This window comes from Heterocephalus glaber, unplaced genomic scaffold (genome assembly GCF_053883595.1).
Source record: "Heterocephalus glaber isolate CG9 unplaced genomic scaffold, H.glaber_assembly_v1.0 deba00000621, whole genome shotgun sequence".
Classification (NCBI taxonomy): domain Eukaryota; kingdom Metazoa; phylum Chordata; class Mammalia; order Rodentia; family Bathyergidae; genus Heterocephalus; species Heterocephalus glaber.
Genome location: NW_028258153.1, coordinates 18,180,104 through 18,193,652, shown reverse-complemented (window position 1 = coordinate 18,193,652; position 13,549 = coordinate 18,180,104). Strand labels below are relative to the sequence as shown.

Here is a 13,549-nt window from a genome sequence, read left to right as displayed (position 1 = left end):
TCTCTTAAACTTTTGGGAATTATTAGGTAGATGTAGGTCAAACATGGTTCGACTGAAACTTGAACAGCTTGTGTTTTTCATCATGCTTGGAAGAAAGACACATATTTGAATTCTGTGGCCATGAGAACATGAAATGTTTGATGACCAGTGTCATTTGTCATCTTAGTTTATCTTGGTTCTGTGGTGACATACATTATCGATGCTGCTGTTCCATTGTGGAATATTTTAACAACATCCTCCTGCTGGAATGTAGTCAAGTATGCATTTTGTGTTGTTTTTCTCTTACACAGGTATAGAAAGCAGAGACCAGTGGCCTTTTCTCTCTGAATTACAGTGGCTGAGGAGAAGGAAGAGAGCAGCAAGTGTGAGTGTGGCCTGTTTTAGTTGTGTGTCTATCACCACACAATATCTGTGTCCTGAGCACAGCTCAGATTTGGGGAATTATCTCTCCAAACCAAAATGACAAACTAAAAGGCCCAAGACTTGAGCTTTGTGAGCACACTGCTTTTTATTCACCTTCCCCTATTAGTTATTTTAAGTGATTACAATGTCCTATAAACCTTGATGTCATATAAAGAATGAATTGTTTTAGTAATGCATGCCTGTAATCCCAGCATTCTGGGAGGCTGAGGTAGGAGGATTGCAAGTTCAAGCCCAGTCTGGGCAACTCAATGACCTAAGTGAGACCCTGTTCAAAGTTTAACAAAATTTAAACAGGGCTGGGGATGTCGCTCACTGTGAAGGCCCTGGGTTCTAGCCCCAGTACACACACACACACACACACACACACACACACACACACACACAGAGGGAGAGAGAGAAAGAGAGGGAGAGAGAGAAAGAGAGGGAGAGAGAGAGTTTTAGCTCTGTTTTAAATGTGTTTTGTTATGAAAATTATAGTACTTTTTTCTATTGAAAGTACAGCAGGATTTTTTTTTGGTAGAGAGTGATAGAGCAGCATCATATGAAGCATTTCTGTCAACAAAAATGTAGGGGAAAGAGGTAGATTTTGAAATGCTGACTAACATATTTGTATTTCTTTCAAATTAAAAACTTGGTTATACTAACCTTTGAAGCCAGATATGTTTTTCAGAACAGAATGAATCTGACCATTAGCGATATGACAGTTACTAAATAAAAATCATGTTACATACTCAGCAATTACAGTGTACCTCACATATATTAGTGCGAGAACAGGGGCTTTGTAACTAATGCTGTGTTCCTGCTCTTTTTTATAATAGATTAGAAAGCTGTAATGATGGGGGCTGTCTAGTAATTACATGGTGAATGCTATCCAACCAAGAATTAATTCCACTGCTTATGTATTGCATGGTAATTTACTAGATAACTTAATAAGTAATTGTAGTAGAAATTGTACATTTTAGATAATGTTTTGCTGAATGTATTTTTTATGTGTAAAAAAATTAGAATCCCAGACATAAAAAACATACTTCAAGGTTAGATCATCCTCTTTTCTATGAGACTCTGGGTACATTTTTTGTTGTTGATTTCAGTTAGAGATCTCTTTTTGCTTACTCTTGAAATTCCAGTTGGTCATAGTGAGTTTTATATAGACTTTCCTTTCATCATAGTCTTCTGAACTGATCAGTGACTCTCTACATAAGGGAAAGAGAGCTGCCACTGTTGTTTTTTCAACTACAAAACAGAAATATTTGGTGCTGGGCCGGGGATTTAGCTCAGTGGCACCTGCGCCTGCTTTGTAAGCACAGGTCCTGAGTTTGATTCCTGGTAGCGAAAAAAGGGGAAAAAAAAGGATACTTGGTGCTTACTCTTAAAGGACTAATAATGATTAAAATTTAGAAGAATTTAGAATATAATAATTGCCAGTTTTTCTTCCTTTGAGAAGTTGTGTGGTTAAGAACTGGTATTTTTTTCAAAGAAATTGAGATTGATGTAATAGTATTATGCTAATACATTTTCTGTAAAATAATTTTACACATAAATGTTCCATAAAAACAACAAGGGTTTCCTTTCCTAATGAGTATGTTATAGGTAATTAAACACAATACTTGCCTGAATACCTGAATGTTTCTCAATACTTTATTGTTGCCTTAAAAAACAATTTCCACAAGACCATGTTTCTTCTGAGGTATTTATAAAGTAGGCAGCATAGGGTTCTGATATTCAATGTTGGTCTACAACTTAACAGAAATATTAGAGATATTTTATATCATCCACTCTTCTGATCATATATTTTTATTTTCCTCAGCCATCTCGTGGTGTATTTGAAGAAATGAAGTATTTGGAGCTTATGATTGTTAATGATCACAAAACGGTAAGAATACAGAATTGTTGTTTTTTGTTTGTTTGTTTTTGTTTTTGTTTTTGTTTTTTTTGAGACAGGGTCTCACTATGTAGCCCAGGCTGGCCTCGAACTTGTGTTGATCCTCCTGCCTCAGCCTCCTGAGTGCTGGGATTACAGGCATGAGAATCAGGAGGTTTTTTGCTTAAGAAAGAATATATGTCTTAAGCTTACTTAAGAAAGAATATATTTCACCTTAATTTATTATCTGTTACTCATTAAACCTAGATATTTAGACACTTAATTTTTTGGCAATATTAAACATCTTGATTTATTTCTTGATGTTCAGAGACACTGAGGTTTGTAGAGTTTTCACAACTCTGTATTTTCCCCCTGTTAAATAATGATTATAATTAATAGCTTTAGCTAATTGACATCTTTCATTTGTCTTCATTCAACATTCTCATTCTCTGCTTTTCTTCATCTATGTTTGGTCACTGATTCCTAATTTTATTCCATGCCTATGTTCTGTTAATATGTTATTTTTAACTTACTATTTATGACAAATATAATTATAGGAGATAAACACAAAATAAAGATATAGGCAGAATGCCTGTCTTTAACCAATGATTTATTTTGTTAAACATTGGATGGATGATTAATCTTGTGTTACACCTGTGGAAGTAAAATACGATTGAATGTGACATTTCAGTAATACTCTAAAGAAATATGAAAATCATCCCTCTCCAGTTGCTCTTCTTGAAGATAAAGTAGAAACTCTCTTAACTGTACTTTCCTTAGCCCTTCCCCTGTGCGATGTCTTGGTTGAAGCCTAGAGCATGCAGAAGGGTCTTGGTCCATGGTTATGTGCCACCATGCCCAACTGTGTTGGTGTGCTGGTAAATTTTAACAGTCTGTTCTCGAGGTTGGGATTTATGTTTGCTGATCTCAGTTGTATAAATATTCCCACTATGGCTGATTTCACTCTACCTAAGTGAGATCATTAATTGAAGAAGTAGGCAAAGATGTGTCCAGTTGTCTCTTGTGAACTGGGAAGATCTGGCTTCAACATTATTGCCACACTCTCCAAACTGTTTAGACTAGTTGTTATTTTTGTCATAGTTATGCAATTTAATTCTAAAAATTGCATATGCTAAGTGTAGTTGTTTTTTATGAAAATGAAGTTGCATTTCTGGAAAGACTATGAAGGTGAGAATCTATAAAAATGTTTAAAAGTCAAATGTGGGTGAAAAACATGTAAAAAAACTGGAGCAAGAATTCAGATTGCCTTGTACTGTTAAATCCTTGTTATACTTTCAGGAGTCCAAAATTAGATTAATAGAGTAATAAAGTTGTGATACATGCTAAAATGACAACTTGCAATTTTAATTAGCAGATCCTACTCAAGTGCTTGCTGCATTACATTTTAAAAATGACAACTTAATTTATACTTAAATGTTGAGTCTCCTCCTTTAATGGATATTTAAATTAATCACCAAACACCAATTCAGTTGTGTTGAATATAAAGTTTTTTCTCAAGATTTCTCTAATTTTCCTATGCAAATCTATTTTCTGTTCCAGCAGCCTTTGAATACATTTCTTGAGATATGTCAATAAGAAGCAGAATATATCAGAATTACATACAGTTTAGAGTAGGCTTCCCTGGTGGGAAGGAAAACCAAATTTGTAGGCAGGGATTCCAGATAACAAAGGCTAAAATATGAGTTTCTGAAGGACATTAATAAGGCTTTTCATCAGAATTGTTTTTGGGGATTGGGACATTGATATGTATTTCCAGCTTCTCAAATCTAAGCATGTTATGAAATTATGGCTTTAGAAGCCTAAGCTTTCCTCAGTATCCATTATAAACTTTTAAAGTAGTTAAGACAGTAATTAAGATATATGCATACCTTTAAACATATGAAGTGTGCTCCAAATAGTTAGGAATCTATAGAATCAGTTCTCAAACCTTGACTTTCAATTCTGAATTTTTTTGTGCCATTGTACTATGTATGAAAGGAAATGAAGATATCAGAGAACAGATTCCAATAACCATGCAAAACAGGAAACAATACATTTTTCAACCTGATAATTTGTAAATATTTTAAATATACTTTGAATGTATTCATTTATTTTGGGGGGTGGTGATTGAGGATTGAACCCAGGACCTTATGTAGGCTACGCAAGCACTCTATTACTGAGCTATGCCACCAGCCCCCTTCAGTTTATTTTTTAACCTTTATAACTGATAAATATTTAAATAATCTTGTCTCCATCTTTCTTTTTTTTTTTCTTTTGGTACCGGGGATCAAACTCGGGACCTTGTGCTTGCGAGGCAGGCGCTGGAACACTGAGCTAAATCCCCAGGCCTCTCCATCTTATATTTAATAAAATAACACCCTTCTTAAAATATTATTTTATATATATAGAAAACTTACATACATCGCACTATATATTCTGTGATGATGTTACCTTATTCAGACTCTCACATCTTTTAATTTAAAGAAATACATTTTAAACCAATAAATCATGGTAATTCGTCTTATTAGAATTATTGTTAAAAGAGTGAGAACTTGCCATGATATATTCATCTGTCTTTGAGGCCAGGAAAAAAAAGAACTGTAATTTGTACTAAAAAATTTGAAGGGAATGTATGTTAAAAAGTGAAGGAGAAAACAAGAAGAAAGCTTTTACTTTGAGTGGCAACAATGCCTAAAGTAGAAAGAAATTACCTAAGATGATTCCTATTATCATAAAGAAATACTATTTTTTGACGAGTAGAACTAAGAATATTCATTTTGCTTAAAGACCAGGTAACTGTATATTTTTGTCTATTATAATCCCAAATAAATAAGTCATTTTTAAAATTTTTTTTTAATTTTTGGTTTGTTTTTGTTTTTGGCACTGGGGATCGAACTCAGGACCTTGCACTTGTGAAGCAGGCAGAGTGCCACTGAGCTAAATCCCAGGCCCCAAATGAGTCGTTTTTTAAGAAGTTTCTTTTGAGAGTTGAAAAAAGGTACTTTTTAGAGGTATTCTTTTTATAAAGTGAGGATAGTATTTAAATATAATTCCCACGAAACACCAAAAATGTAGTAAATCAGAACATAAATCAGATACTTAAATTCAAATGCTAGAAGTCTAACTGAACTAAAATATCTAGCACATCTATTTTTTTAATGCTTGGAGATTTGCTCTTGGGCTTTAGAGTAATCATCCCACCGAGAATGTACATCTTACAATGTTTATACCATGTGAGGTAGCAGTTGTTTTGATAACTATTACCTTTGGGTTGAAAGTAAGTTTTAATTTCAATATTTTCAAAAGGCAAATTTCTTAAAGATTTTATTTGCTCAGGGAGTGAAAACAAATTTGCCAGTTTAAATGTAAATTGTTTTCAGTGATAAGAAAATGTGAAGGTAAGTTTTATCCTAAGTAGAGATTGCACATTTTTCTTTATTTGCAAAATTAGTTCTTATTCATGGGGGAAATAGAAACATTTTGCCTACATTTGCATTCAGGCTTGCTTCTGTAATTCAGAGTAACCTAATATTGGATGCCTGAAAAATGCACATATCTTATTTTAAAGAAGCTTCACATTGTGGGTACCTTTCAATTAGGAAGAAAAATTTCTCCATTTTCCAGAAAGCATTTTAGTACCTGGCTGACAGAACCTAATTTGAGAACTAATTGCAGCATTGATGAAGAGTCTGCAAACATTTCTTTGAGTCTCTTAAGCTAAAAGTGAATATTAAAACCTTATCATAATAGAGAATTTGTTGAGATATTGTAAAGTGTGTGAAAAGCAGGTGTTTTGCGTACATTTTTGCTGTATTCTTAAGTATAAGCCAATAAGCACAAACTTTTTCAATTTAAATCTCATTTGGTTTTTCTCACTCAAATAATGCTATATTTTATATATACCTAACAAATTATATGTTCTCATTAATAATTGTGATTTGTTGAGAATATACATAAACTATTTACGGTAATAAGGATTTTTAACTGAACACATTTCTCTCCTGTCTCAACCTAGAGTAGGTTTTGAATTTCAGCCACGTGATCTTGGATAAGTTATTTTCAGATAATACACCTCACAGAGCTGTGAGGAGTGAATATTTGTTGTTGTAGAACACCTAGCTAGTCCTAGGACTTGATGTTCAATTAAAGGGCGCCCCAAGTTAACGCATCTGATAGTCATTGTTCTGTCTTTACATACTCTTCCAGCAGCATTGGGCCATCAGCTACTCTTTTTAGAAGCGTTCTCTTCATCGCTCAGCTTCTGTGACATATAGCTCTTGTACCTCACTGGCTATTTTATTTAAATCTTTTAAATTTAATCCCTAGAATTATAAGAGTGCCTCATGTTTTGGTTTGGGTTTTCTCTTTCTATTTTCTCTCTTTCTGAATATCAACATCCAGGCTCAAGTCTGTAAGTAGTATCATGACTTTAAACTCTTTACTTCCTACATTATAGCTCTAATCTTTGTGGTTTTTTTTGGTACCGGGGATCAAACTTGGGTCCTTGTGCTTGAGCAACAGGCAGCGAAACCACTGAGCTAAATCCCTGGCCCCATAGCTCTAATGTTTGGAGTTTCATGCCCATATATACAACTGCCTGCTTGTCACCTCATTCAGTATTGAATAAACATCTCACATTTAGCATTTCTGATTCAGAACTTTAAGTTTCTGTGGTGGTTTGAATGTGCCTCCCAAAAGTTCCTGAGTAGAAAACTGAATCCTCAAATCCATAAGTTAATAGTATTTGATGGTAGAGTCTTCGAGAAGTAACTAGGATTAGATGAGGTATGGAGGGTGGAACCGCCATGGTGGCATTAGTGGCTTTATAAGAAGAGGACAAGAGCCTGGAGCTAGCATACTTGCTGTTTCACCATGTGATGCTTTTCACCTGGCCTTTCTCATGATTTTGAATGGCTCCACCACTCTTTATCCAGGTTCAAAACCTGGGACTTCTCCCTTTTTTCTTCTCCTTCCTCATTTTCCATCTCTAATAGGTCAACAAGGCTTCGGAGTCCACCTTCATGGTGTTTGATTCCACTCTCTTCTCCCTGCAGCATCCTGCCTACACTACCTTTTACCTGCACTGTTGCAGCATTTCTCCACAGGTCTGTCCGCTTGCATTCCTATTCCCTCTGATTCACTCCCTACACAGTAGGCAGAGTTCTCTTTCCCAAAAGAGAATCAGAGACTTGAAAATTACAAATATGAAATAAATGAAAAAAAATAACATTTTGGTAGTTTTTAAGACTTCATTAACCTTAAATTCACAAGCCATATTTTCTGTGACCATAATAGTGTAAAAAAAGATATCCCCACAAAGGACAAATTTATATTGAGAAGCTAAATAAAATTCATCTTAATATGTATGTAATACTAATTAAGAATAGGCGTCAGCTAATATTTTTTTCTTTTTGTGATGTATATTATCCAGTGGCATTTAGTATCTTGACAATGTTGTGCAACTGTTGCCTCTGTCTAGTGGAAAACCCCAAAGGAACTTAATGTGGAGACTTTTGTTTTCATTCTCGAAAGGTATCTGAAATTTTTCAACTTGTAGAATTTGATAAGCAACTTGAAATACTAAACTATTTGCAGAAACTTCATAATTCTAAATTTAAAAAGTGTTAAGGTGCCTGAAATAGTTTAGATTAATGTGATGTTTTATGACCTACTTATGTGCTTGTAGTGAAGCTTGAAAAGAACAGTTTGGGTCAAGTTATGATGCACAGTGATAACAACAACATGATTGATAATAGTAACGTGATACCAATAGTTTTTGAATTAATGAATGCTATTACTAACACATTATTAATCAATTGATCACATGCTTATGATAGGTCATCAGTATTCTCTGTGTTAAGAAATGAACATTAGATATATAAGTATAAGAGAACTTTCTTTATCTAGGAAACATCACAAATGTAGAGCAAATGACATGAAAGAAGTCTGACACATTCATAGAGTGAAAGTGGGTAAATGAGAAAAAAGGATATAATGTTCCAGTCTAGAAAAATTTTTAATATTTATAAAAAATACATTATTTAGTAATTATAATTGAAGTCAAAACTTGAAGACTTGTAGTGTAAATCTGAATTGGTATGCTTTTCTTTTTCCTCAATTTTAAAAATCACCATAGCCTCATGGACCAGTAGAGGGCAAGATTTTCCCGTGGAGACTTCAGTATTCAAATGTCCTCTTAGAGGCTTGTTGAGCAAAGTCTGTGTCTTCTTACTAAAAACATAGCACTCCAACTGAGGGTGTAGCTCAGTTTGCTGAACACTTCTGAGTCCTGGATTTCTATCTCCGCACAGCAACAAAACAAAACAACAAAGATAGCCCTGCAGATGTTGATGTAGAATGATTCTATTAATTTACTTAATTTTCCTAAATAATCATAACCAGTCACCTGCTATCAGCACACTTCATTTTCCTTTTGTCCCCTCTTTGTAAAAAGCTTTGTTTGGAGGAGGTGTTCTTCTGAAGGAATATACTAAATGCAGAGCAGATGCATTCCATGTCATGGTCTACTGCATAAGGTGCTGTGTAAGGAATTTTCCTGATCTGCAAGTTGTTGAGTTAAAGTGAGGAAGATGTGCAAAGGAGGCTATTTTTTGGTCTAACCCCTTTATGATGTATGAAATCCTGTTTCAGTAAAAGCAAAAGGATCGCATGAAGACTGAATGAAAAAGTTACTTCTGAGGTGTAAAGCTTATCCCACAGATTCCAATAGGCCTTGTCCATCACCTGGAACACTGTGGATGTTTTAGATAAGGTTTTTGCTGCGTAAGCTGAGGGGGGTTTTCTTTGGGGTGAGGGGGAGCACCATCATATCCTGTATTGCACAAACTAAATTCTGTATTTTTAATCCTTATTTCTACTATTGCTAAGAGATTTCTGCTTTTACAGAATTTTGAAATTTACCATCAAATTAAGCTTTGGCAGTGATTGGTACATCTTCTTTTTCCTTCAGTATAAGAAGCATCGCTCTTCTCATGCACATACCAACAACTTTGCAAAATCTGTGGTCAACCTTGTGGATTCTGTAAGTATCTAGGTTTTCTTCAACCGATTTTTTTTTACCAAAATGGCCTGGTTTATATCCCTAGCTCTATCTGCCCACTTGTTATTCTAGCCATTTCTGGCATAAAAATAAAAATGCAATCCCTTAGTTCATCTGACTAAGAAATTATAGGATAGTTGGCTTCAGAGATAGTAATATTATCAGAGTTTCAAGGGACTATTGAGTTATTCTCAGGATTCTAAAAAGTCATTGGCATTGCTTCTTTCTTTTACATTTATTTTTATTTATTACAATTTTAATTGTACATATTATGAAATGAAGTGTGATGATTTGATACTTGTACAGTGTATCATGGTCAGATCAGGGTAGTTAGCATTTACATTTCCTTAAATAATTAAAAATTCTTATTAAAATTAATTGTGTAACATTGCTTCTAAACTATATCTTATTGTTACCAGAGCTCAATGGGGGACAGAAAATAATGGACAAAATTAGCTACCCAAAAGAGTGAAAGTAATACTTAGTAAATAAGACTTTGTTAAAAACAGTTCAGCTTTTTTTTGGTATCAGGGATCAAACTCAGGACCTTGCGCTTGCAAGGCAGGCGGCAGCACCACTGAGCTAAATCCCTGGCCCTCAGTTTAGCTTTTCTTAAATACCAAATGTTAGTGGGCCGTAGGTTTAGCTCAGTGGTGCCGTCGCCTGCCTCACAAGCACAAGGTCCTGAGTTCGGTCCCTGGTACCAGGGCGGGATACAGGGTGTTAGTAGAGAAGTACTAATTGATCCAGGTAGACTGTTCTGAGAATATAGATAAGATAGAAAACTTCTTTAAGGAATGCAAATTTATTATCTTAGTGTTCCCATAGTGGAATGTTTCAGGCTTTATTTCTAGAATGGTACACTCTCCAAATAAAACAAATATGAAACAATAAAGTATATATCTCCTTCAGAGTCTGAGTATTCTAACAACAAATCTTTACTATTGATATATTTTTCCTTCTCTTGTTTTGTGAGTTACAAAGAATGTTAAGGTTTCCTTCCTTTCTCTTGCCTTAGGTGGGAACTCCATAGACCTGAATATTATATATTATGTTTCAATAAATAATTCATAACTAATTATTCAACAAATAATTAACATAAATACAGCGTACTACTTTATATATTCTAATGTAAAGTGCTATTTTATTCAGCTAAACACATTTTTATCTGGTATCTATTGAATGTTCCCTCCTCACTGTGAAAAAAACCCGTTTTATAACTTGCCAAACACCTAAATGGTATTTATTTACTCCAAGAGGCTGCTTTCCTTTCTGCATTTTAAACAGCCCCAAACCACCAGTCATGTAAATATTCATAACATGTTTTGTGCACCAGCATATGTTATGTGCCTGGTAGGCACAGCTGAGCAAAATTATAATATAAGTGGATGTGCATAGAATATGTAATATGAAGTTAAGATTGAACATTTGAGAGCCAATTTACATCTGGTTTTATTATCTTTTCCTTAATTTCAGTTCTTGTCAATCTTAAAGGAAAGCTATGAGGAAATATAGAAAAGAGAACCTTAAATGCATCTTTTCTCCTGCAAAAGCTGTTTACTTGGTAGCATCTCTGTGTTAGTCATTTCAGCATTGGTAAATAGAATCACGTCTTGCAAAATTTAATTTTTGTGTTACCATATAAGATTCCTAAGCTGACCACTAATTTTTAAAAGACATTAAGCTTAACTCACTTTTGTGTAAAGACATTGTAGCTACAGTTTGATTTAGGCATACTAATAGTCCCTTTTTTCAGTGTGTTCGAAGATCACTCATTGTTTTCTTAATTGGTTTGAAAATAGGACAGAATAATAGCATTCATTGAAATTGCTTAATTGTGTGAATAAATTAAGTCACTGGCCCCAAAGTAGAGGAGAACAGAAGGGTAACAGTGTAAATATTGTGAGTGACGCCACCGTGTGGGCAGGTGAGGTGGACGTTAGAAGCCTGCTCTTTTCTTTCCTTTGGCCGTAGATCCATGACTCTGTGTTATTTTGCTTTTCATGAATCATGGCTCCAAGAGCAAGCAGCCCACTTTTTTTTGGTGAACTGCTCCAATCCTGCAGGAATAACTGGTTGTATTGCTCTTAGAGCCAGTACACTTGGCCCCAATCTGTTATCTCCTGTGAGATTTAGAAAGATAATTTTGCTGAATCCTTTTCACTTTATGTTCTGTCCTGATCTTAACACCGCTACATCCCTACTATCTATTGATCTATCTATCCTTTTAAGATGCCAGGCTACAAAAGGTGCTGACCTAGGGTGGAAATAACATTACAGGAGAATATTTAACATGAGACTGGATCGTGTGATTGTTCTTTCTTTTTTACTTTCGTTCTTGGAAAAGAGAAAGGAGAAGTCAATTCTCTCTGATGAGCTAATTCTGACCCCGTGTTCTCTCACCTCCCCCTTCCTGTCCTTCCACTGACTGACTCACTGATGATGCATGTTTGACCCAGTGTTTTCCTCCTGCACCTGTCCTGTTGTCTACCCTCAGATTTACAAGGAGCAGCTCAATACCAGGGTTGTCCTGGTGGCTGTAGAGACCTGGACTGAGAAGGATCATATTGATATCACCACCAACCCTGTGCAAATGCTCCATGAGTTCTCCAAATACCGGCAGCGCATCAAGCAGCACGCTGATGCTGTGCATCTCATCTCGTATGTACCTGTTTAGGCTTTTATCATAGCCTTTGCTTTGAAGTTTATCTATATTCCCTTATTGTATTAGTTAAATGACATACCAGAAAACAGTGACTTGAACATGATTGCCATGGCCCCTCTGCATTGTGTAAGAAGCGTGGAAATGGATTCCAGAGATGGGATCCTGGTGTTGCTATGGCTGTGAGCTCTAGCTTCAGAGCACGGAACTCACCTGTTCAAGGTCACCTCATAGTCTGGGCTGCTGCTGGTGTTCTAACCTGCATTACAGGCTGGGGAAGAGCAAAAAGGGAAGTCCACCCAGCTGAGTCCACTTTGGTAAAGCAGATTTCCTGAAAGCCTGCATGTAACAATTTCACCACCCAATAATTTGCTAGAGCTCAGCTTCGTGACCACACTTAGCTGCAAGAGTGCTGGGAAATGTAGTCTTTTCAAATGGATCACAGAATCCAGTTGAGTTTCTGTCACCTAGGAAAAGGTGTATTATGTTTTCTTTTTGCTGTAATAAGCTGTTCCCTTCCCTACTCACAGCAAAGCTGTTTTCAAACATCACTCTAAGCTACACCAATTCAAGTACTCCTTCCTCCTTTTCATCTTTACCCTTTATTTTCTTTTCTCTGTTTTTGTTATCAGTTTATAATAATTAGCAATATTTTGTATAACTACAAAGTATTCTCTAGTAGAAAAAGGTCAAGGGCTGTGGTCTGTTTATCTTTCTGTCCTTAATTCCTGTGTCAGAGCATGGTGCTTACTTGTTCTCAGTTAATGCTTGCTCAACTGAGGTTAATACATTAACTTAAAATTTTTTTTATTTATTGAGCTTATTGGTACAGTTTAGGTGGACATTATGATCACGTTCGTCATAAGGAATTTGTACCTGTACATACTATATCTTGGGTCTTCTTTTTTTCCCATTCTCCTTCCTTCCCTCCTACCCCTCCACCCCTCCCTATTTACAGAAGCTTTGTTTCCATTATTTCCTTCTATTTAAAGGTATATTTACAACATAAATTTAAATGTCTTTAAAATATAATTTTTGATTTCCTGGAGAAGATGATTTTGGGCTTTTCAGTGCAGGACAGTGGATATATTTCGGTCCCTACATTGGGTTTTCTTAAAACACTCTTTTTTTTTCTTAAGGCGTGTGACATTCCACTATAAGAGAAGCAGCCTAAGTTACTTTGGAGGTGTCTGTTCTCACACAAGAGGGGTTGGTGTGAATGAGGTAAATTTTATCGATTTTCTTTAAGTAGACCTTTATCTTTGCAGCCTATCTCCTTCTTCCTTATGACCTAATTTACATCCTTCTCATGCTTGCTTTGAATGAGGACATCAAGAATGTAGCTCGAGTGCCTTGCATTAGTAAATAGAAGCCAAAGTGGTCCTTTGGGTTTATGGTAGTATCCTTGGTTAACATAATGATAGTTTTACATATTTATCAAGCAAATGCAAACCAAAAATTGGCCCATAGATTTTTAGGGCTCTAGACATAAGATGCTGAATTTTTATAAGTTTATTAATCCATTCCTTATAATGTTTTTTAA

The 13,549-nt window shown here is 35.3% G+C and overlaps 1 protein-coding gene across 7 annotated transcripts in view; it reads left to right on the top strand.

Moving 5' to 3' along the window:
- The window catches only part of Adam23 (ADAM metallopeptidase domain 23), a 227,888-nt gene that overhangs the window by 159,759 nt on the left and 54,580 nt on the right, over positions 1–13,549 (top strand). For all 7 annotated transcript variants that reach the window (XM_087206240.1, XM_087206243.1, XM_087206242.1 and 4 more), the window contains exons 8-12: positions 291–364; positions 2,231–2,296; positions 9,255–9,326; positions 11,842–12,005; positions 13,146–13,230. In XM_087206240.1, coding sequence (XP_087062366.1) covers positions 291–364; positions 2,231–2,296; positions 9,255–9,326; positions 11,842–12,005; positions 13,146–13,230 — 461 coding nt within the window. The remainder of the gene's footprint in view (positions 1–290; positions 365–2,230; positions 2,297–9,254; positions 9,327–11,841; positions 12,006–13,145; positions 13,231–13,549) is intronic.